The sequence below is a fragment of the Ascaphus truei genome, chromosome 12 (assembly GCF_040206685.1).
Source record: "Ascaphus truei isolate aAscTru1 chromosome 12, aAscTru1.hap1, whole genome shotgun sequence".
NCBI classification, from domain to species: Eukaryota; Metazoa; Chordata; class Amphibia; order Anura; family Ascaphidae; genus Ascaphus; species Ascaphus truei.
Genome location: NC_134494.1, coordinates 15,297,776 through 15,323,102, shown reverse-complemented (window position 1 = coordinate 15,323,102; position 25,327 = coordinate 15,297,776). Strand labels below are relative to the sequence as shown.

Below are 25,327 nucleotides of genomic sequence, written 5' to 3'. Positions count from 1 at the left end.
AGGACTCCCGATAGACCCAGGGAAGAGGCACTGCCGGCACTGAGGCGCTGTGGGAAGGGTAAGTGCTCATTTCAGATGCTGTATTATTGGCACAAGCTTGGCTATGAACTCTGAACATGAGACGACACATGTCCAATTATCATCCTCTGTAAGAATACCTGTCATACACCTGCATGTATATCGGTCCCTGTCTGTGTGTCAGCCTATTTCTTTATTTGGCCTTACTCTTCCACTCCCGTTTGCTCTGCCCCTCCCCCCGTCCCCTTTGTTTGCTCTGCCCCTCCCCCCGTCCCCTTTGTTTGCTCTGCCCCTCCCCCCGTCCCCTTTGTTTGCTCTGCCCCCCCCGTCCCCTTTGTTTGCGCTGCCCCCGCCCCCTCCCCCCGTCCCCTTTGTTTGCGCTGCCCCCGCCCCCTCCCCCCGTCCCCTTTGTTTGCTCTCCTCCTCCTCCCCCCTTTCCTTCCCCATCCCTCGTCCCCTTTGTTGGCTCTCGCCCCTTTTTACCCTCTGCATGTAAACTCTTCTAGGTGTATTTGGTAACACAATAAAGACATGCGACTATGAGATGCTTTTCCCTGACACTGCTAATGGAAACATCTCTCTGAATCAATACCCACTCTCCCCAGGTCCAGCAATTTAATGGCTCCACGCCTGTTATTTTTAGCTTAAGTGGCCCTATTTTTTCCTGACTTTCCTCTAATTGAAAACATTTCGATCAGTGCGGGAGAAATCGGAGCACAGCGAGGAGGCCGCTGACGGGCCTGGTTTGAATAGATGGCATAAGACGTGGGCGCAAAGTTGTCTCCCTGCGCCCCTCTGCCTGCCCTCCCCTTGGGGGAGAGCTCGGGGCCTCTGCAGCGCGTCCCCCAATTTTCGCACCCCTGTCATAAGATACGCCCAAGGAGTCGGCTACTGCTGAGCTTGGGCAGCTCCTTTGGTGTCTCTGAGCCACCGTATCATCAAGTTCTGAACAAGATAATATACTTTTTACTAACGTGCTAAAGAGGCACTTATTATAACAAAAACACAAAACATTTTTTGGTTTTAAAATATGCTGCCTTTGTTTACCTTTTTGTTCAAAACTACTTACCGAAGCTGGTTCTCCTGTGAGCCATCAGAAAAGAGCCGGCTTCCCAGGGTTCACTAAATGGCCGCCTTTCAGTTTCAATCAATCCTTCAGTCAGTGTAACTCAGCAGCTACTTTTATGTTACGAAGTTGACATGATCTATTCCAGTTTGCAGCTCAAACAGCTGGGAATATTGGCAACAAATCATCACAAACAGGAGTGTTACAAAGATCTTGCACTGTTTGGGAGGTGGACTAAAGCCTGCTATAGAAATCAAAGGATGCTCAGTATATTAAAACGTATTAAAAATGGCATTGAGTTGAATAAAAAAAAAAAATGCAGTACAGGCATACCCCGCATTAACGTACGCAATGGGACCGGAGCATGTATGTAAAGCGAAAATGTACTTAAAGTGAAGCACTCCCTTTTCCCACTTATCAATGCATGTACTGTACTGCAATCGTCATATACATGCATAACTGATGTCATGAAGTAGGGAGCCGGTATTGCTGTTCAGGACGTGCTGACAGGCGCATGCGTGAGCTGCCATTTTCCTATTGAGCGATATGTACTTACTCGAGAGTGTACTTAAAGTGGGTGTCCTTAAACCGGGGTATGCCTGTAATGTAGGATATTGCTTGTTCGGTCCTACATAGCACGAAAATGATCTATGATATTGATGTGTTAAATGGGTTATGGCATCTACCATAACGATCTAATGACCATGATCTAATTCATGTTTTAAAGGGTCAGTCCCATGTCGGACCACAGGGTTCTAATGCCTCATCTCCAGTAAGCATGGTCAAATAAATCTAATTAAAAACGGTTACCGTTTTTTCTTTGCATGTAAATAAGGCCGCGGGTATGGTCAGCTCACGCTTGGCAGTGAGCCCCTGCAGCAGCAATGAGTGGCTTTAGCAGGGGCGTGCGTAAGTGTAGCCGACAATTTTTTTTTAGTTTAAGCGCTCACGGGAGCGGTTTGCCCAATGAGGGCGAACCAGCTACTTGACGTCACTGGCCTGCCCCCAGGCGACGCGCGAACTAAGGCCAGGGAAAGCACTTGCTTTCCCTCAGCCTCTGCGCGCCTCCGCACGGCTGGTGTCTCTATGGACTCGGCCTAAGAGGGCGATACTCCGCGCGTACGTTCCGCTTGCTGCCGCAGAATTCCCCATCATCTTCACATTTCTCAGTGGCCACAAGACCTAGGCAGAATACAAAGGAAGACTTGTCTGCCTCCTTTACCCTACAATACACCAGGAATGTCAAACTTGTAGGAGCAAAATGAGACGGCCATAGGGAATTTAAGTATCTGCGTCTCCAGGGAGAACACACACGAACGCTTTGAAGCGCTGTCCCATTTGGCAATGCAGCATAAAACAAGTCAACCTGACACCGGCCATTTTTTTTTAACACTTTGTTTTAACCTCTGGTGGCAGCGGGAGGGCTCGGAATATTTTTTCTCGCTTGGGCCCTATGTAATAATAATAGCATGTTCTTGTATAGCGCTGCTAGTTTTACGTAGCGCTTTACAGAGACATTTTGCAGGCACAGGTCCCTGCCCCGTGAAGCTTACAATCTATGTTTTTGGTGCCTGAGGCACAGGGAGATAAAGTGACTTGCCCCAAGGTCACAAGGAGCCGACACTGGGAATTGAACCAGGCTCCCCTGCTTCAAACTCTCAGTGCCAGTCAGTGTCGTTACTCACTGAGCCACAAGCTTTTCTAGAGACCTGATAATTGTGGCGTGTAATGGGTTAAAGGAGACTCCAATAACATGCAGGAGCTCCACTGGGCTTTTCCTAAGTGTGTAGCGTTTAATTCCAGGATCGACGTTTCGGTCCCAGTCAGGACCTAGTCAGGACCTTTGTCAAAATAGTGGTCAAGACAAAAATGTAATTTATACCATCAAAAATCCAACGATGCATATGGACGCCTCTATTCTTTTTGGCAGCCGCAAAGTGTTTGACGCCAAAACGTGGCGTGCATCCAGTTGCTTGGCAAACACAAGCATACGGCCTCCTAGGTGTATGTAGTGAACATTTAGTGATAATTGGTTAAAGGGTCCGTCCCACACGCGACCTAATGAAGGGGACGTGTTTAATAGGTTAAAGGGTCAAAGCGACCATTTGTTGCAGCGCTCGCGTGGATAAGTGTGGTGCAAAATAACCAGCTACGCTGCGGGAGGGGACGTTTCTGGCGCAGCTTCCTCCTCCTGAATGTGTTTAGAAGGAAATGACCTTTGTAGGGAGTCATTGGCAGGTCTGCTACTGAGGGACGAGAGTGGGGATTATACAGGAAAGAACTCCGTTACAGATTTACAGTGGCGTTTTACTGTGTGGTGTACCCCCACCCCCCCAAAATTATATTTAGACTTGAATATTAAAGCACAGCCAGTGGAGCTGCAGTAAAGTGATATGTAACTAGCCACTCGGTCCCATAGTAGTTGTATAAAGCAGGATATATCTGTAATTGTCATTAGTTCACTTTGGTCCTAGGTGACTGTTTTTTTTTTTTTTTTGGTAACTTATTTTTTTTATTTAAGTTTTTTTTTTTTTAAAAACATGGGGGAAGGGATGCAGAAATAGAGAAAAGAGAGGGGTAGGTAAAGCAAGGTCCCGCTTCTCGGCGCCCCTCTTTTCGGCGAGACGACGGTACAGAGAAGGGCCCGCCATTTCTGCACATGCGCAGAACGGGCCGGTCCGGGGTTGCGCATGCGCATAATGGGGGATTTTGCCGAAGTTGCGCATGCGTAGAACGGCGCATTGCCGGTCTGCGCATGCGCACATAACAAAAATCGCCGGTTCCGCTTTCCGGCGATTTTTGCTTTTGCGGCGGATCCTTAGGGCTGGGACCTGCTGCGCCCGGTGGCGCGGGTGGCCGCGTGAGCGCTACTCGCCATTGCCTTGTAGCCTCACGATCCGGTCCCAGTCCCTCCTCACTGCCAACTGACTACGTACTGTGACGCGTCAGCCAGCAGGGGATACCAGAGAATTATGTTCCCGTGCGGCGACGCTTCACATGGTACGCGAGTCAGCCAATGGGGAGGAGGGGAGGGAAGGAGCTAGATGGGAGGCGCCTTGGGCGGGGAGCAGGGAAGGAGCTGCAGGTTAAAGTGTGTGTGTGTGTGTGTGTGTGTGTGTGTGTGTGTGTGTGTGTATGTATGTGTATATGTATATGTGTGTGTATGTGTGTGGGGGGGTGGACGGCACCACGATCAGATCCCGCCCCCCTCCCTCCCACTCCAGCCCCGGCTCCCTACAGACCGCATATCGCGGTCTGTGTCTGTCAGCGCCCCGCCTGTCTGCAGTGCGGACGCGCTGACTGAGGGAGCGGGGCCTTAGTCTTAGAACGGAACCCGCCGCATGACAGGGGCCCTGCTGTACCACCAATTTAACAGCGGTATAAAAAAACCCCAAGAGTACAACAACGCCATACAGTCCCAACTCCACATATTACACAGAATTACCAACTCTGAAAAAGGAGACAATAGGAGAAAATACAACCCTCAGTCCGCAGTGACTGAAAAATTCACCCAGAGTTCCAGGGCTCCCAGACTTTTTGGCCTTTTCTTGAATTATGTCTCGCGCATGCTGTTAATCTTTCCATAGGTTGCACCCCTATTTACTCTCGATTTCTCTCCTGGAGGGGGAAAGGGGCTTTTTCCAGGCCCCTGCAAATGCATGTCTGCCGCGGTCAGAATATGTAACAATAATTTAGATTTGTTTTCGTCTAAATTATCTAGCGGCTTACCCAGGAGCATTATAATCGGGTCTAGCAGGATTCTTGTCTCAAATGTTTCTCGCACCAATTTCTGCACTATTCCCCAGAATCTCTGTATTTTGGGGCAGAAACACCAGATATGGGCCATATAGCCGCCGCCTCCTCAACCCCTCCAGCAAAGATTCGTGGTCTCTGGATAAATCTGCCTCAACCTCTGAGGTGTCAGATACCACCTGAACATAACTTTATAAATATTCTCTTTAGATATTGTGCATAATGAAGTATTCGTTGCATTGATCCAGATAGCTGACCAATCCTCCCAACAAATCTCTACCTGAAAATCATGGGCCCATTGATCCATATAACGGTGTGTGCAGGGAGCCTTATATTCCCGAGAAATAAGAAGTTTGTACAAAATTGAGATGAGAGCCCACTGATCATTTCTATTTCTGCATAGTTCTTCAAATACAGCACATTCTGGAAAAGACTCACCTGGGGACGGACAGCTGTCTAAGATAATGAGCAGCTTGCAAAAATCTGAACACCTCGGCACCCGTGAAAGAGTATCTCTGGCAATAATCGCTAACATTTAGTAATTTACCTTTGCAAAGCATATCCCACACATCTCTAACATTTTTAACCTTCCATAAATCGAAGGTACCTGTGGACCAACCCGGACCAAAATCAGGGTTGTCAAAAATAGGGGTGCATATCGAAGCAGCTGAGGATAATTGATAATAGCTTTTGACCCTATGCCAAATCTTAATAGAAACTGTTATTACTGCCGAATCAAAAAGTTCGGTTTAGAGCATTTTGTTGGCTTGTTATTCCATAGGAGGGCCGGGAATGCCCTGGAGCTATTGAATATATTTTCTAAGTCTACCCACCGGTATTGACTTTCTTGGGATTGCCAGAAAACCATCTGTTTCAACTGGGAGGCTAAATTATATTTCCTAATATCAGGGACCGCCGGACCCCCTCTTTCTCTGGGTGCGAGCATAACTGATCTCGGCCCTCTTGGTCTTTTGTTACCCCATATAAATTGCATCATTTTATTCTGTAAATCCCTTAAGTATTTTGTCGGAATAGCGACTGGGAGTGTCTTGAAACAGTAAAGCAGTTTCGGGAGAATATTCATCTTGACTGATATATAACGGCCTATCCAGGAAATTTGGTGACCGCTCCAGAATAAAAGATCCCGTTTTAATCTAGTGAAAAGCTCTGGATGATTATATTTATATAGAGATTGATAGTTTTTTTTTTTTTTTTTGTGAGAAAGATCCCTAGATATTTCTATTTTACCTTATTCCAGTGGTAATTGAAATATAATTTAATTATTTTTACCTCAGTGTCTGGTAAGGTTAAATTTAGAGCCTCTGATTTGGCCGAATTAATTTTATAACCTGAGAACAAACCGAACCTAGAGAGCTCTTCTTGTAGATTGGGGAGAGATGTCAGAGGATTAGAAATTGTCAGAATAATATTGTCGGCAAACATAATTTGAAGTTTTCCTGGCTAATCTTGATACCCTGAATATTAGGATGTTTCCTAATTTTAATTGCAAGCGGCTCAATTGTTAATGCAAAAAGCAGGGGAGATAATGGGCAACCCTGCCTGGTGCCATTACTAATCTTAATTTGGTTTAGCTACCCCCCCAGGCATTTTTATGGAAGCTGAAGGGGCGTCATATAAAGCTTGGACCCCTTTTAAAAATTGGCCAGAGAAGACAAACCCCTTCATAGTTCTATCTAGGAAATCCCAATTAATTCTGTCGAACACTTTTTCGGCGTCTAAACTCAGTAACATCGCTTTGGGTTTAGAGGACTGCACATAATCAATTATATTGATAATCCTGCGTGTATTGTCTGAGGCTTGACGCTTGCTTATAAAACCTACCTGATCATTGTGGATTAGTCTAGGCAAAATTGGGTTCAATCTATTCGCCAGAATTTTACTTTAAATCTTTAAGTGAAATTGGCCTGTAACTTGCACAACTCATTGGATCTTTTCCTTCCTTAGGTATTACTACTAAATTTGCTTTTGACATTTGCGTTGAATCTGGGAACCTGATAAACTATTAAACATATCTAAAAGATATGGTGCTAAAATTCCCCAATATATTTTTTTTATCGTATAGATTTGAGAAACCACCCGGGCCTGGGGCTTATGAGGGTTTCAAACCATTAATAACCTCTTTTAATTCTGTGAAATTAATTTTAACATGGAGTCCCTCCAATTCTTCCGGAGACAGCTTTGGGAGTTCGCATGCTTGTAAATAGCTATCTATTTCTTTGCTGGGGGATTTATTAAAATTGGGATCTGATGAATTAAGATTGTACAAGTTATTGTAATATTTAGAGAATTCCTCTGCGATTTGGCAAGGGTTGTGTGATTTCCCCGTTACCCCGTCTTATCGCAGAGACTTGCGATTTAGCTTTAACACCTCTTAGGCCCAGGCCATGGTTAGTGCTTGCTTAAGCGTGCTCGCGCTTGCTGATGCTTGCCACTGAGCTCCTACAGCCGCAATTAAAGCGACTTTAGTAGGGGCTCGCACATGCTTTCCGTTGCTTGCTGAGGCGCGCTTGAACAGAGCCGACAGTGAAATTTTACATTCACGCGCTGACTCCGCTCACGTGACGCCTCAGCATCCAATGAAAGGACGAGCAGGGAAATGTGAACGGGGTACTTATTGTCTGGCGCTGGGGGGGTGGGGGGGTGTTGATGTGCACCCTTCTGCCCGATCCCTGTGGCTGTCAGCCTGCGGGAGATGGAGGGGGCTTGCGCCGCTGGGGAGGGGGGGAGCGGGTGATGTGTCCCCCTTCTGCCCCGATCCTTGTGGCTGCCTCCCTGCCCACGCAGGAGAAGGAGGGGGGTTGCGCGGCCGCTGGGGGGTGGGGGAGAGGAAGGGGTTGTGTTCCGGAGCAGTGGTGGCAGCAAGGTGGTGTGTGTGTGTGTGTGTGTGTGTGTGTGTGTGTGTGTATATATATTTATCAAAGTTGCACAATGTTAATAAATAATTTAGTCTCACATGTCTTTTTTTTTTTTTAAATATTATATAATACACACACACACACACACACACACACACACACACACACACACACACACACACACACACACACACACACACACACACACACACATATACACACACACACAGGTTCCCCAGTGACACACAGACCACTTCCAAGTGACACACACACAGTGATACCCGCCTCCCAAGCGCGCTTGCTGTCTCCTCTGCCAGGACAGCAAAAAGCTCCTGGTAGAGCGAGCGGCAGCAAGCGAGAGCGAGCAGCAGCACCTAAGCGCTTACTATGTCCGAGGCCTTAGTTTGCTGGCGAGAAGCTTTATTACCTTTATCATAAGTCTGGCGGGTCCATTTTAATGCTTTCTCTGTGTCCTCCAAACTTAATTTATGTAATTCCTCTCTAGCCTGGCAAAGAAGCTTGTATATCTTCGCGTAAGGGTGTGATTTATGTACCTGTTCTAATTCAATTATTTTAGCTGTAAGTTTACCTTGTTTAAGATTTTTTGGCTTTTTTCCTATATGAAGCTATTGAGATAAATTGACCTATAATGGGGGCTTTATGAGCCTCCCTGAAGGTGGACGGGCTAGCGACTGAGCCTTTTTTAGTCTGAAATAATCTACCAAAATGTTTCCCATCTGTTCCTCGATCTCTGTCTGGTTCAAAAGTGACTCATTTAAGTACCACTGGAACTCCTTAAGTCTAGTAAAAGGGGGTTTCAGGATCATTTCCACTGGAGCGTGGTTAGCCCGTGATTTGGGGCCTATATTTGTCTGGGTGACCTGATCCAAAAGATTCGCTGAGACAAATATATAATCAATTCTGGTGTATATGTAGTGCGGGGGAGAATACAATGTATAATCTTTGTTTTTTGTTCTTCGTACGCCAAGCGTCTTTGAGTGTAAACTCTTATCAGTTTCTTTAAAATGTTTTGCTTTGCTGAATACCTCGTTCGCTATCTTATGCCGTGGTGATGAGGATCTGTCCAACTTGGGGTTCGGGGGTCATGTTAAAATCGCCTCCTAATATTATATCTCCCGAGGGGGAACACCCAATTTTTTTCTAGGATTGATTTCAGAAAATCAATTTGTTGATCGTTCGGAGCATGTATATTAACGAAGGTTAGTCTAACCCCTGACAAAGCGCCCTGTGCGTGAAACGCGTCAGAGTGCCTGCCAGGACTACCCATGTATCCGTTTTTTAATCAATAAATCTTTTTCTACAAGTCCTGTGTTAACCACGTCTTTTGGGAAGCTGTGCTCCCGTTTTTTTCCTACTGGATTTCTTTCATCTAGCTGTGTGCTTGCTTGGATGCACGCCACGCTGAAGATCTCTTGGAATCTTACTACAATCTCCTGCACTGTGCTCCCCGTGCAGGGGGAACTACACAAGCCGAGCCGCACGGTGCCCAGCTGATTTCCCCGGCGTTCCTGTCATCACGACGTCACACGTCAGTGTAGGAGACGCAGACGGAACACACACCGGAGGAGCTGACGGCAAACGGTCAGCTCATTGAGAGAGTTCCTTCATCTCTATTGGGCTTCTCTCAACCACCAGTACAGAGCTACGCAGCTTACACCGCGCTGTTCCCCTCCTCCCCCCAGGTTCCACTACCGCTCAATTGTGAGTATATGTCAGGCACACTCTTAGTGCTATACGTGCATAGCCATCTGCCATCAAATTCAAAGTCGCTCTCTACTTATTGTGAAATATGAGATGGAGTGTGGGTGTGAAGGCCTCGTTACCTGGACTTGAGAACCTACTATGACCCGCTTCAAGGGTGGGAAGACGCATCCTCCTCGGTGATCTGTGGTGGTACTTTGGGCACCTTTAGGGGGGAAAAGATTAGGGCAACACAAAAAACGAGTATATTGGGGGGGATGGACTTATTGTCCATCCTAAAACTTTTTAAGTGTTAGTCTGTATGTAGACCAAAATAAAGGGCTAGAAGAAGCCCAAATAAGGGGGTTGCAAGTCTCGAGAATTCCGGGGCACCTCTAACTCAGCAGGGGGACCCCTCAATACTGTAACCTCCAACCTCTTTACCTCCGAACTCGAACCCCTTTTATAGAGAGAGAAAAACAGGGAATTACCGCAGTTTAAATAGCCGTATGAGCTTTTTGCGTTAAACATTTCCAGTCTTTCCATGAGGTAGATGGCTTGTGGCTATACTAAATGGGAATATACAGTAGTATAAAACATTAGAAACCTTAGAAAATTCGTGATCACATACATTTAACAAAAATAACTTTGAGATTTGAAAATAAGTCAACTTTGTCTCGGGTTTCCTGCCTCCCACCCAGATCCAATGTCCCACTGACAAGGTCCCCTCTGGAGTACAGCAAAAATATCAAGCATCGCCAAGGAGAAAAATTTGCAGCGGGTCATATAATCTGAGCCGCCAACCTTCTCCAGCAGATATACCGACCTTTAGTCTTAGAGACAGGACCCTTTGCTTGTTCAGGCCGGGTGGGTGAAATCCGGATCTTCTAGGCGGTCCTCTCTTTCACGCCACGCTGAATCTTCCGGTGGTCTCCTGGGCCTTGAGGAATGTTGCAGTTTACTGGCCTTGTAGACCCAGGGCTCCAAGGAAATTCTCCGCCTCTTCTGGAAGTCTTAACGAGAATTGTTTCCCATCTCTGTTTACAACTAAACGGAATGGGAAGGCCCATCTATAGCGGATCTCGTTGTCTCTTAGAGCCGCTGTGACTGGGCGCGGAGGTTTCATCTTGAAATTCTAGATCTGGACAGATCTTGAAAAATCTGGATCCTGTAGTCCACAAATTCTTGATTCCTACTGCCTCTCATTATTTTCTCCTTGGTGGTGTAATTTGACTATTATGTCCCTGCATTTCCGAGGGTCCGTGAATCTTGGACCTAAGGCTCGGTGTGCTCTGTCCATATGAAGATCACTGGTTAGAAGCAAAGGGACTATTTTAGTAAATAGGTTTAAGTAGGTCTGTAATTCATCTGGCTCGACTGATTCCGGAATATTTCTTATTTTGAGGTTTTGCCTCCTTTCCCGATTTTCCAGATCGAGTGTGTCGGTTAGATTCCTGATTTCGTCGTTAAGTCTGAATAGCTCTTCCATTGAGCCTTGACTCTGCAGGGATTCTTTGAGTTTATTTTCCAGCTGCATCGTTCGTTCTGTCAGGGAAGTCAGACATGCCTTAAATTCAGCAACAGCCTTGTCGAGAATCACTTGAAAAACACCTTGCATCTCTTTTAAATAGGTCTTTTAAAATCTTTGGGGTGATATGGGTATTTTCATCTGTCTTGATCTGAGTTAGTAACGTTTCCTCCATGTTGTTGTGGCTGTTCCTGCCTGCACAGGCGCCATCTTGTTTTTCAGGTACTGGAGAAGCAGCCTTCTCAAGGTATCGGGATACTGACGGGGTCGCCGGCCTCCGATCTTTCTTGGGGTGAGGCATGCCGGTAGGTTCTGCTGGCTGGGGGAGTAGTTTTTTTTAGCAATTTTTGCCGGTTTGGGCGTCTCTGATGTCCACTATCGGAGTGGAGTCCTCGGAGCTAGCCTAGAGGGCTCCCGTCATCTCTGACGCTGCGTGCGCGCCCCCTGGCTCTGGTTTTTAAAGGGGCAGTTTAACCTAAATCTAATTTTATTAGTAAAATATGAAGGCTTCTATATATAACGATTAAAACACCGAACAGTGGCAGACATTTTGTTTTTGTTAGCAATATTCCCGATTATCGTTCCTTCCTTCTTAAGCATTGGAAGTAGCTGCAGTCTCCTTCCTCCGCCCACCAAGTCCCACAGCCACTCGTATTGTACCATGGCCCAGAAGTTATGGGGGCGTGTGCACCCACGGGGGCAGTCTGAGTGGCTCTGATGGTGCGACAGTGGGAGACGTGGGGAGAGAGCCAGGAGAGAGCTTTTATTCCGAACACAGGGTGTGGAGCGTGTGAAAGAAGTTTGTGGTCAACAGAATCAAAGGCTGCAGACACGTCGAGTAGGATGAGAAGGAACTACTGTCCTCTTGGATTTAGCAATGTGGAGGTTGTTGAAAACCTAATTGGAGAGCATAGGAGCAAAGGGGGGAAGATAAGTTTAGAAGGAAAAGCTGTAGAGTCTCACATACAGCACACCTGTGGTCACGTGACCTGCATACGGGATAAGGGTTAATACACAGCTCACAAGCTGGCCCACTTTTCACCTTTGCAAAGGTCCCTCAAATGAACAATATCTCTCCCCTCAATCCGTCCCCGTACACCATCTGTCACGAACAGCACACAAATGAGCACGTTACTTAGATACCAGAGTTCATACACACGGCTGCTCTCGCCAACTTGCCTTTCTCCTCCGCAATGAGTTGATATTAACCCTTACTCAACTGCAATCAGATCTATCCACTGTCACTCCAAGAAATATGCAAAATATGTAATTAATATAGATCTGCCAGGGTCTCGAGGTCCTGTTTATTATAGAAAAAAGATGCACTTAACACGCCTCTTGTAGCAAAATGTGTGCTCGGCTGCGGCGTCAAATGATGCAGCGGGGTCAGGTGACATAATTTGACGCCGGGTTACCACGACGACGCATCGCTGTCAGCCAAGGTAAGTTCGTTACTGAGGTTTCACGCGGTGCCCCCGCATGTAATTTAAATGCCTTGGGGGAGAGTGCGGGACCTCTGTAACTGCCGCGCCCCCAGTTTGCGCACCCCTGCTCTTAAAGACACACGTGACTTTTAAGTCCTCCTTTGAAGATCAGCACAGACCCAGGAAAAGTCTTGACGTGTCATAAACCCAATATATTGTATTTTTAAAATGAAAACTAGCTACATTAACCCCTGAGCACCAGATTGATTAAAATGCATATTCTCATGACCGAGACAATGCGTTAATTGGGGACCAGAGTGGTGTTCTTGAGAATACATCTCAGAACAGCATGTTTAAAGGGGGAGGAAAAATACCAGAGGAAAGAGAAGAGTTGAAAAACCGAGTAAGTGCAGAAATCGCAGTCACCGAGAGGTTGGAGGAGATGGGGATGATTGGGATCAAGCTGGCAAGTGGTAGAGTAAGAAGAGGAACTGGGCTATTAGCTTGTTTGTTGCAGGGAAGAAAGTAACTAGAATAGAGCAAGGCATAGAGGGGATCTCTGGTCTTGTAGTCCACCTTGTCTTTGAAATAGACTTGCGAGTGTTGGTAAGTTTAGAGAAATAACTAACTTTGCTTGGCTAGAAATAGTGCCGAGTTGTAACCTGAGGAAATTGTAGTAAGAAAATAAGAGTGCAAGATTTCCTCCATAGATTCTCAGAGCAGCTTAGAAAGCCGGTTTGAGGATTACGCCAGGGTTGAGGTTTAGAACAGCCAGTGTACCGTAAAAAGGTGAACATGTTGGTCCAGGCAGTTGGAAGGACTATGCGGTGACGAGATTGGCACCTTGAGAAAGGGCATAGTGCCCGAAACGCGTTGGTGGACTTGTGCTGTGACTTAGGGGGGACAATTAGTCCATCTTTTTTATGCAATAAATAACTTTTGCTGCTGCAACCGTGAGCCTCCTTCTGTTCTTTCTGGCAGTGCACTACCATTTTTCCTACTAGGATAGATGAGCGTTTAGAACTCAGGGAGCATTTCAGAGCCTGATGATCCATGAATCGTAAAGCTCTAGAATAGTGAGGGGGGACGTGTGGTGTAGTGGAGGAGAAGTCCGAGACAAACAAAAGGAGATTAGGTGATTGTCCAAGTGTGGAAATGCGGACATAGAGAAGTCTGAGAACATCCAAAAAAAACCACAAAACTATTTTTAAGTAAAGACAAAGGTCCAAGTAGCGGTCATCACGTGTGTTGGAAGGAGTGCATTGGTGAAGACCATAGGAGAAGGTAATGGAGAGAAAACGTGAAGCCCAGGAGGAGGCAGGAGTCGACAATATGACAATGGGTCACCAAGGCGTAGGGTTGGAGAGTCGGAGGAGAGAACTAAAAACACATAAGAAAGAAGGGAAATCACAGGATCTCCCTTAAGTCCCTATTCATTGCACTCAAAAACTGTCGGGAAGGTAGGAGTTAAATACTCCAAGACACAATGGCCTCAATGGCGAGTAATACTACACTAAGTAAACGCTCCCAGCACTGTGGGTGGACATTGTTACCAATAAAAGCCAAAATGGCCAAAAACAAAAGTTTTATTCAGAATTCAAAACACCATCGCAGAAAAGTGTAAATATATACAGTGTGTATTAAAAATAAGAAAAGAAAGGGTGGTACTGATTGCCCCAAGATAAGGATTGGAGCCCAGTACTAATGCCCTATATACGGAAGATGATCCACAATGCAATCAAACCCCCCCCTGGCTCTCATAAAACAATATTGGTTAGGGCACATCAGAATCATCCTCTGCGTCATGGGAAACTGCTACACAACTAATGTATCCAATAGTAAGCCTTAGGCCGCGCCTATAGTGACGGCGACACGACGGGTGACGACACCCGGCGAAAGTTATGTTTTGCTCGGCGTCGCGGGATTCCGGCAATTTGATTTGTTCAAGGGCCGTCGCGTGACGCGTCAGCCCATGAAAAATCAAACGTCGCTTTGTCGCCGTCACGCGCACTATAAGCGCACGCGGCGGCAATGTATTTATTTTCGGGTCGACGTCGTGTCGCCGGCACTATAATCGCGGCCTAAGAGTGATTAGAGTCGGACACTCTACTTGTATGCTAGGTGTAATGTGCTAATGATAATGTTCTCATGCAGCACTAAACCCACTACACAAATGTGAGGCGATAAACAATTCACATCACTTGGAAGACTGTTGTGAAAATATGTCTGCGCTCAAGTGGTAGGAGGGTCACCTCACAGTGAAGATGATATAAGCCCAATACATAGTATCACTGAATCCCCCGCTATCTGCTTACCTTCATGTCTCTCAATGCAAGGTAAGACATAATATATACATTCATGTCATAAAGGATTACATGAAGAATAGAGAGCATGTAATATACAGCAGTTTCCCAGATCAGGGATGAATACACCCGTGGCCTCCAAAGATGTCAACGCGATGTTTATAGTAAGCGCGACGGAGCGACAATTTGGAAGCGGGTTATATTTGAATTTTTTTTTTTTACAGATTGTCGCCACATGTGACTATCTGTAAACCAATCAATGACCCTGTCGCGAGCGACGTCGCTGAAATTTCAATGATATCTTTCGCTAGTGGCGACGGGTGATGGCGTCGGTCGCGTCGCCGGCACTGTAAGCGCGGCCTAAGGTGGCTCACTCGGTCCCTGCTTCAGCACAGGTGGCTCAATCAGAGGCCCAGTCTTCGCTGAGCCTCTGATTGAGCCACCCGTGCTAAAGCTGGGATATCCCCAAAACCCGACCCGCCGGGAAGGCCCGAGGACCAGAGTTGAGCACCCGTGTTCCAGGAGGCGCCTGCATTCAGGCTTTAGTTAACGTTTGACCCTACGTCTGGCCCTGTGTTTTTGCTGCTGAAGCGGCTCCGCAGGTCACTCCTGGTAGAACCCGCAGCAATCCCAGCTCTTGAATGCAGGCGTCCAGCAGCTAGTCCTCCTTCCTCTGTCCTGGGCCTGACCCCGAACACTCCTGCTGCAGGTCCCGCGACTCGTCTCCCGCTTCGTCATGTTCGAGTACCGCAGTATACCTGTTAGATTCACTTGGAGATATCACTTTGTGATAAAAACGCTTGTTTTTATCTCACATCATGGGAGTTGAACATCTGCAGTCTTTATTAGCACTTTTATATATTTTTCTTGCATTATCACTGTTTTTTTTCTTCTGTTTTTATTTTCACATGTACGTTGAGCCACGTTTGCTGCTATCTTACCCTGTGGATGTTGGGAAACATTCTAAACTGAGCTGTATCTTGCCCAAGGTTTCTTGTGTAAATTATCAATATTGATTAACGTTTATCACGTTTTGTCCTTTTCAAGGTACCTCAGTCACTTGATTTAAATTGTTCACCATTGGTGGTTGCTTTGTGCTTGTTCATTTTTTTCCGCCATGTAAATTACTGTATATAGAGTAAGAGTTATAGGGCAGATAGAGGGAAGATGAGAACGTGATAAGCAGAGGGGAGAGTAACGGGGTAGACCTACTGAGAGAACGGGCAGAAATGTGACACACACACGTGGTGTTGCACCCGTTATTGTAGACCATTAAAGCTGCAGTTCAGTCAATATCCTGCATGTGTTTTTTTTTTTAATAAATCAGTTCTGTAGTAAGAAAAAAAATACTTTTAGCATTTTCTGTTTTTAAAAAAACAACTTTGAAAGACCAATTTTCTTGTATTCTATGTTAACAGCCATTTGCTAAGGCACTGCCCCTTCATGTCCTGTCACAAGCTCTGGCACACCCCATTGTCAGCCCTGCCCTCCCTCTGCACATGTCAGTGCAGGAGTGCTCATGAATATTCATGAGCTTCCACTAAGTGACAGAAGCAGAAGAAAAACAGATCCCTTCACTAATTATGTCACCAAATTTCTTTGATCAATACATGGAGAACGAATTAACCTGCAGCTATACAGTTCTTTAGGCAAGTAGAGATTGCCCACATGAAACTATTAAAGTAAAAAAATTAATTAAAAAAAAAAAAAAAAAAAAAAAAAACTGAACTGCAGCTTTAAACACTCAACACTGGAAATCACGTTATTGTGCAATAATATTGGCTACATTTGTGTGTGATGTATCTCAATATGAGATTAGTCTTTAAGTAATCCTTGGGTGCACATGGAGTAAAAAAAAAAAAAAAACAAGCAGAAAGTACACACACACCACACACCACACACCACACACCACACACCACACACCACACACCACACACCACACACCACACACCACACACCACACACCACACACCACACACCCTGACAAACTGGGCTAAACCCCCACATGACACACCTACGGCGGGTCCTGACGGCGTCTCCGGCCATCTGCTGTCTTGTCGCCTTTAAAATCATGTTTTTCTCCTGCAGCACTATTCAAAATGGCCACGCAGCGTCATATGGCGCTGCATTGCCATGGTAACGGGACGCTGCGTGGCCATTTTGAATAGTGCTGCAGGAGAAAAACATGATTTTAAAGATCAGGACGGAGAAACCTGTCGAGCCCTGCATATGTAAACGTACACACACGTACACGTACGTACATACACACATCACTCTTGCGCTGAACCAGTTTGCCAAATAGGTGCCAGTCCATCAAAGTCCCCCTTTGCAGCCTCGTCGAGGCGGGCGCTCCACTCGCTCACAAACAGAAGAACCTCACGGGCCTCCGGAAACGACATCGAGAGACGACAAGGCACACCAGGGGTTAATGCAAGACCATCCATTTATAAAACCCACCCACACACACTCCCAGACTTGCACAGTAAGAAAAGGTAGTGCTGCGTGACGCTTGGTATCCGGGTCCAGTCCTGTCACAGCTGATACAGCAGTGGAAGGCCCGGGCCATAGAGGGGTGAGGAGTTCGGAGCCGCGCTGACGCCGAGGCTCGCCTGCTGAAATCTGCGCCATTTCATGCCCATGCAGGTGAGCCAGCGGGCGCGATCGGAGGCGGGGGGAGACTGAGGGAGGCGGGGCAGTGACGTCGCTGGGCCAATGGCCCGCGACGCACCGACGTCAACGTCCTGGCGCCGTGATGTTGACGCTGCTCCGCGCTGATTGGATGTTTTCAGACAGCGCGCTGAAAAACAGTTTGGCTGTCGGCTGAAAAATCCAGCGCCTCAGCACGCCTGCGGACGCTCGCGTGAGCCCCCTCTCAAGGCATAGTCATAGAGGATGCCGGGCTCAGGGCGGAGCGTCTGCACGGCTCAGCGCGGCCTGTCCTTCTATGGACTCGGCCGAAGCCAAAACACTCGTGCCACCGGCATTGCCGGTTCGGGTGCCGATAGAGCGAGGGACTTGGCTTCCCCTGCTGCATCAGCTGTGACAGCATGGGACCCGGGGCCTGCTGCAGAGGTGATTTGTGGCCTAGGGAGAGACGCGACACGGAGGCGTGGCCGTGACATCACGGAGCTGGTTCGCCCTCATTGGCTGAACCGCTCACGTGACTTGGCCGTTGCGTGTCAAAATGAAATAATTTTGTTTGCTCGGCAAGCGGTCGCCTGCTCTATGGCCTGCCTCAGAGGCGCTGCCTTTTGGTGCGGTCGCCTGCTCTATGGCCTGCCTCAGAGGCGCTGCCTTTTGGTGCGGTCGCCTGCTCTATGGCCTGCCTCAGAGGCGCTGCCTTTTGGTGCGGTCGCCTGCTCTATGGCCTGCCTCAGAGGCGCTGCCTTTTGGTGCGGTCGCCTGCTCTATGGCCTGCCTCAGAGGCGCTGCCTTTTGGTGCGGTCGCCTGCTCTATGGCCTGCCTCAGAGGCGCTGCCTTTTGGTGCGGTCGCCTGCTCTATGGCCTGCCTCAGAGGCGCTGCCTTTTGGTGCGGTCGCCTGCTCTATGGCCTGCCTCAGAGGCGCTGCCTTTTGGTGCGGTCGCCTGCTCTATGGCCTGCCTCAGAGGCGCTGGCTTTTGGTGCGGTCGCCTGCTCTATGGCCTGCCTCAGAGGCGCTGGCTTTTGGTGCGGTCGCCTGCTCTATGGCCTGCCTCAGAGGCGCTGCCTTTTGGTGCGGTCGTGCGAAGTGTGGACCCGACCTTAGATAAGTGACTTGTTTCGTTTTATTCAATTCTTCCTGCCAATTTTAATGAGTTTTAAAGCATCCTTTGATTTCCAGAGCAGGGTTTAGCCCATCTCCCAAGCAGTGCAACATCTTCACAAACAGGAACGTGATGGAATCATTTGATGCCAATGTTCCCAGCAGTTTGAGCTGTAAACTGTAACAATAGATAATGTTACCTTCGTAATATCGGGATACATTGTAGCTGCTGAGTTACACTGACTGAAAGTGAAAGGCAGCTATTATGTTAAGCAGACAATCAGGGTTTATAACGGGAGCACCAAACTATTGCCATTTTAGGTAAGAATGTAGAATTATACATTGTCACATGCGTTACATATACAAATAAGAAAAAGTAGCTGGAAAGCAGTATTGCTGCATAGGAAAGAAACATTTCTTCATAGAATTAACCGTCATTCTCTGATTTTATGCTGCAATCTAACATCGCTGAATGGTTTTAGATTTCACCATTCTGTTGAATTCCCTAATTTATGATTATTTAACTAATAGGTTCAAATATTAATATTAACAACTATATACGAATAGCTTTCATACTAATGCCTCTTTCACTAATATGTTTTTAGAACATGTTTTTTTAAATATCTATCTATTCTATCATATATATTTATATATATATATATATATATATATATATATATATATTATATAAATTTTATATATATCTATATATTTTTTTATATATATAAAAAAAAATTAGCGCAACCTTTTAACATGAGCACACAAGAAAACAAATTAATAAAAGTATCCTACAGCGCACACAGTCCATAGTTTATCGACATGTAAATTAATTAATAAAAAGGAGACCACACATACAATTTTTTTTTGCCCCAACTGAACAAAAGCTAGTCACGTGCTGTAGATAAATTAATTTATTTAACATTTTATTTATTTTTTTAATAATTTTCTCATTTTGAGATGAAGCTCAGAATTAATTACAGAATATAAAGTACACCCAGCTCTTGTTTGGCGTCTCACATCGGCAGATGTAGCCAATGGCACTGCAACCCCTGGCGCCCAGCACTGAGACAGCGCACCCAGCACTGAGACAGCGCACCCAGCACTGAGACAGCGCACCAGCGGGAGAAGGCGCCATTGTTCTGAATAAGCCACGAGTGAGAAGGGGGACGGGGCTGTCGCTCTATTTCACGCCGCGGTGTGCAAGAGTGATGCTAAAGCTGCCGCAGCAGTAGATGAATATGTTTTGAAATGACGGGAAAGGTCAATGACGGGGCTTTCGTGTTATTGCAGCTTAATGGAACATCCTGCCTTCCCTCGTGCCGTGAATGTTGGACTGATCCATTTTCTCTTCCGCAGGGGGGTCTGGACGATGACGGAGTATAAGCTGGTGGTGGTGGGTGCAGGAGGTGTTGGGAAGAGCGCGCTGACCATCCAACTCATACAGAACCACTTTGTGGATGAGTATGATCCCACCATAGAGGTGAGATGGAGCGGAGGGCTCTGCAGGACCCGGATACAGAGTGGGTTTAAGACTGGATACACATGTGTTTGTCTCTATCTCAAATGAAAATATCACTTGTGAGCACATTCACATGTCTTGGACAGGTCTGCAACCCTGCCTTTCACCATTATCACATACAGTGCTCCCACTGCAGCAAGGGATTCTGAGAAATGACATGCGAATGAGCACCCAGTGCCACCTTTTGCTTCAAATCCATTTTGACATGGAACCCTTACAAGCTTATGCTTGCTCCATTAGGCTGCGGCCCCGCTAGCGCTGAGCGGGCAGTGCTTGGCGAGGTGACGTGTGTGTGTGTGTGTGTATGTGTATATGTCCCTGCTCACGCGATGCGTGCCCGCACAGCTTTTCAGCACCGCCTGGGTTAAGATGCTCATTTGCATGTCATTTCCCAGAATCCCTTGCTGCAGTGGAAGCACTGTATGCTGGGTGATAATGGTGAAAGGCAAGGTATATATGTGAATGTGCTCACTAGTGATATTTTCATTTGCTATTCTGTGGAGGGTTTTTTGTCACTCTTTTCACCCATCATAACTTATCGTGTGTGTGTGTGTGTGTGTGTGTGTGTGTGTGTGTGTGTACATACACACATACATACATACATACATACATACACAAACACTATCAGCTAGTGTGTGTGTGTGTGTATATGCATCTAATGTGTATAACTATCTAATATCTTGTGTGTGTATAAATGGATCTAAATATTGTGTGTGTGTGTATAAATATCTTGTCTAGTTCTGTGACAGGAAAAAGTTCAAGGGTACAGTGCCATTTTTTGTGGAGTATGTAAGTGGAAATGCAGTAATTGAGCATTGACATTCCGGCCCAGGCAGACGGAAGGTTTTATGGAGGGAGGGTACTGTAGTACTGTATGATGGGGGAAATCAGCCAGACTGAAATCAGCAGCCTGTAAGAGAAACCCCCCATAGTGCAGTACAGGAGCAGCTGGCCAATGGTTTATACTGCGCTTTATGTACAATGTGTGTAAATGGTGTTCTATTTGGACCATAATACCGAGTCCCTGGTTTGGTGATGTATATTTGGGTAGGTCTTGTGATACTTGCACACGTTAATTTTGCCATCAATTTGTTTTTTGGGGGAGATTGAGTATATCAATGCTACGAAGCTGACTAAAAAAACCCCAGAGAATTTAACGATCTAATTGGCTGTTAAACAAATGTAACTGCTAAAGGAAATATTTGTTTTCTTTGTTTTTTTTATAGTGACTTTGAAGCAGGTTTAAATCCTGTTGCCTGCTTTCTGTGTCCTTTGACAAGTCTCTATCTCTCTGCCTCAGTAACCAACCACAGACTGCCTGTAAAATATTTCATGTACAGCACTGCTTATCACTGTTGTAGTTGTGAACTGCCTTGCGTCCCATTAGAGGAAAATATATGGAATAACGTTATTGCTTATCACCCAGATGTGGCCAAATGTCAATGCCGTTAGTAAACTTTTTTTCCCATAAGGGTCTAATCGCTTAAACATGTCACTGCCGTTAGGACACTTTGCTCTCCTAGGAGGGACTGACCCCTTAACCATGTCACTGCCATTAGTACACTTTGCTCTCCTAGGAGGGACTGACCCCTTAACCATGTCACTGCCATTAGTACACTTTGCTCCTAGGAGGGACTGACCCCTTAAACCTGTCACTGCCATTAGTACACTTTGCTCCTAGGAGGGACTGATTACTTAAACATGTCACCTTGGCCCTAGGAGAGACTGACCCCTTAACCCCCCTCTAAAGTTTCAGTCCCTCCCTGGACTGACGTGAACTAATGACGATGACATGTTTTCCTTAAAGGGTCAGTCCCCCATAGGACGTAAGGGACTTCATGACGGACAGCAGACAAATATAAGAATTGCTTTAGTTGAACATGTTTTCTAAGATTGCCCAAAATGACCCTTTCACCCATTAAACCTGTCACTGATATTGGGTTACCATGGTCTCACGTTTAGAGGGTCAGACAGTATATTGAAAACGGCATTGTATATCTTTAATACCATTTGAATGACTGTAGAAATAGACCTGAGGCGTTTTATAGCCAATTGCATTGATGGATTTAAAATCGTTTTCCGTCTGCGCCATGGCATTGTTTCCATATTTGACATTTCAGATGTAGAGTCTGTCCATTTCAACTCTCTTGCATACCTTCTCTGTTACAGGACTCGTACAGAAAGCAGGTGGTTATAGATGGAGAAACCTGTCTCCTGGACATCTTGGATACAGCTGGTCAGGAGGAATACAGTGCAATGCGGGATCAGTACATGAGGACTGGAGAGGGCTTTCTATGCGTCTTTGCCATAAACAACACAAAATCCTTTGAGGATATTCACCAGTACAGGTGTGTGATTGAACTGTGTGTGTGTATATGTGTTTTTTCTTCTTCTGTGGGTGTGTGTGACTTCATTGCTCCTGCTGATAATACAGCATATTGTGTTGTAACGCAGAATATCATATCCTTTCCATAGGATTTGATGACACAATATCCCACCATAATGTGTCAGCCGGAGCAATAACATTTGCTTCATCTCTATGAATAACACCTATTTAAATAATACTGGACTGTTAGAATATGCTCGGTCTAAAGGAGAAAGCTTCCTGACCAGTGGTCCAAGGACCACAGTTTGAGAACTTTGTGTAGAACGGTTCACCTACCTCCATGTCAGCGTGACATTCCATCTCACTGGTGGTGGTTCTCCAACACTTCATTTGAACTAGGACGGTTGTAAACTCGGTGCTCTGCAGAATGTTGGCATTTCCGGGGAGACAGTATTCCAGGAAAAATAATTGCTGATGTTGGACGCTTCAACATTTGTATGCACCCTTGGGGTTCCTCAGCAGGTTATCATGAGATCAAATACGAGGGCTGACCTTTTTATTCTTCAAATCACAATCATTTAAATTTTGCCGTAATTTTTTACTTTAATAAAAACAGAAAGGTGGTCGTTTGTGTACTATAATATTAGAAATTATATCTCGTACAGAAAGCTGTTGGCTTATTTTGAAAACCTAAGCTTTGCCACAGTAATAGTATTATATAGAGATGTAGCAGCCATTATTGCAGCGGGTGGGGACTCGTAGGCGTCCTCAGACATGCGTGAAGGGCTCCATGGGCGTTACACGGCTTAAAAGCAGTATTGTGAAGCAGAGGTTCCAAACTCTAGTCCTCAAGGACCACTAGCGGTGCAGGTTTTGTGGCTCTCCTCATTAGCAGAGGTAGCCTAATCATTTTGACTGAGCTACCTGTGCTGAAGTAGGGGTATCCTTAAAACTGGAACCAATGATACAACTCCCACCGGAGAAAAGAACGATGCACCGCCGTATAAGAAAATAGCAGCAAAGGCTGAGGTGGTGACTAAAAAAAGATTTATTGGAGCATAGTAGTGTAGTTCTGGCGGATCCTCTGACGCGTTTCACGCCGAAGCGCTTTGGCCCGATTGGTGAACCTTTCGGTTTCCCTATACACACACATCCTTAAAACTGGCACGGTTAGTGATCCTTGAGTTGGGAACCTCTGTCTTTAAGTGAATGTGAGGGGAAAAAATCATACAGATTGTTTTCTTTTTCCATTTGCTTCAACGAGTAGACTATTTTTTTTTTTTTGAAAGGTGCAAATTATGAGAAATTTCAAGTTTTTTATTTTTGGGAGATGAGGAAAAAGCCTGTGTGAGGCGACACTAAATTTATCGGACGTGACTGGTGGGTCAATTCAAATGAATGATGTACACACAATCGGGGCCGGCTTGTTGGCAGTGCAGTCGCAGAGGGACCCGCGGTTAAGAGGCCCCGCGCTCTTTCCCCACAACTGATTGCTGGGATAGAGTGCGTGGCCTCTAAGTGCCTTCTGTCAAGCTTCTCATCTCATTGCTGCCGTGATGTCATATGACGTCGCTGTGATGAAGAGCAGGAGGGGATGCCGGAGCAGGCAAGTGGCCCCGCACTCTTCCTCCAGCACTGAGCTCTGCTAAATTCCAAACCAGCTCCGACATGCATACATATACACACACGTGTGAATATGTATGTATATTCTCACATTTAGAATTTAGGTGAATGTTACACAGGTTGGGCAGGTCTTAATTTAATTAACCTACTTGATTATCTGTCTCGTCTGTGCAGGGAGCAGATTAAACGAGTGAAGGACTCCGATGATGTCCCCATGGTACTGGTGGGGAACAAGTGTGACCTCCCTGCCCGAACGGTGGAGACACGTCAAGCGCAGGATCTGGCCAGGAGTTACGGGATCCCCTACATCGAAACCTCGGCCAAAACCAGACAGGTGAAGACAGGACCTACCCAGGCATTATAGGACCTTTTAATGTAGAGACCAGACAGGTGAGGACAGGACCCAGCCAAGAGCTCTAGGATTAGAGAGTGACCTGAATAGGTGAATCAGATCTATATATTTGTGTGTGTGTATAGAGGCCTCCTTCAGAATCTGAAAGATGTGGACAGGACATTGTTTTGAGAACAGGATTCATATAGAGAGACATCCTACAAAGTCAGCGGGGTATGGCCAACATGGCCCCCTGAGTTACGGGATCTCATGCATTGAAGACTTCTGCCGAAACCATACCGGAAAGGGAGGACCAATCAGGAGTTACTGGGCCACGTACAAAACCAGGAAGATGAGGAGAATCTCTTTTCTATAATAGTTGTTGTTTTGATACTTATACGGATGTGCCCTACGGGTACAAACGACTGTTTCTTTCTCATAGGGAGTAGAGGATGCCTTTTACACGTTGGTGAGAGAGATTCGGCAGCACAAGTTACGTAAGCTGAACCCACCCGACGAGAGTGAGAAGGGCTGCCTGACCTGCAAATGCGTTCTATCCTGACCACGGTGAGTAGGATATAGACTCTGTGCACAGATCATAACCCAAATCAAATATATAGTAATAACGGTGGGGCTTTGAATACACGGCACATACACACCGCCTGAGGATTTACATCCACCAACTGCCTGAAAAGCCCCTTTGGAGTATATAGTAGAATAAGCAAAAGCCCTTCCAAATTCAAAATACTGTATAACAAAAAAAAAAAAAAAATGTATTTATTATAAATGTTGACAAGGTTTCATCATGACAAAATAAAGTGGTTATATTGTTATTTTGGTTCTGATAGTCTCAGACAAGACTGAAACGTTGACTTGACTTTGTTTTTTTTGCATAAGGGGAGTAGGGCCCAGGTCTCCAAACCTTCTTGGGTCCCAAAACCTATAGAACAGTCCACACTACGTTCCTATTTTTTTTATTTTTTATTTGGTTTCGTCCCTGTCCTGTACAACAAACAGTCGGCTATTTCCGTGCCCACTGATTTTTTTTTAACTTATTTTTTTTTTTAAATGCCTAAAAAATGATCCCAAGACTGACATTAATATGCGTGCTTAAT

General features: G+C 46.0%; 1 protein-coding gene across 5 annotated transcripts in view; it reads left to right on the top strand.

Moving 5' to 3' along the window:
- The window catches only part of HRAS (HRas proto-oncogene, GTPase), a 58,454-nt gene that overhangs the window by 15,256 nt on the left and 17,871 nt on the right, over positions 1-25,327 (top strand). For 3 of the 5 annotated variants that reach the window (XM_075566775.1, XM_075566776.1, XM_075566777.1), the window contains exons 3-7: positions 1-58; positions 19,770-19,893; positions 22,102-22,280; positions 24,056-24,215; positions 24,655-24,779. In XM_075566775.1, the coding sequence (XP_075422890.1) occupies positions 19,783-19,893; positions 22,102-22,280; positions 24,056-24,215; positions 24,655-24,774 (570 nt within the window). In that variant the 5' untranslated portion in view covers positions 1-58; positions 19,770-19,782 and the 3' untranslated portion in view covers positions 24,775-24,779. Of the gene's footprint in view, positions 59-9,189; positions 9,436-19,769; positions 19,894-22,101; positions 22,281-24,055; positions 24,216-24,654; positions 24,780-25,327 lie in introns of all 5 variants that reach the window. The other 2 variants (XM_075566778.1, XM_075566779.1) reach the window with 2 other exon arrangements.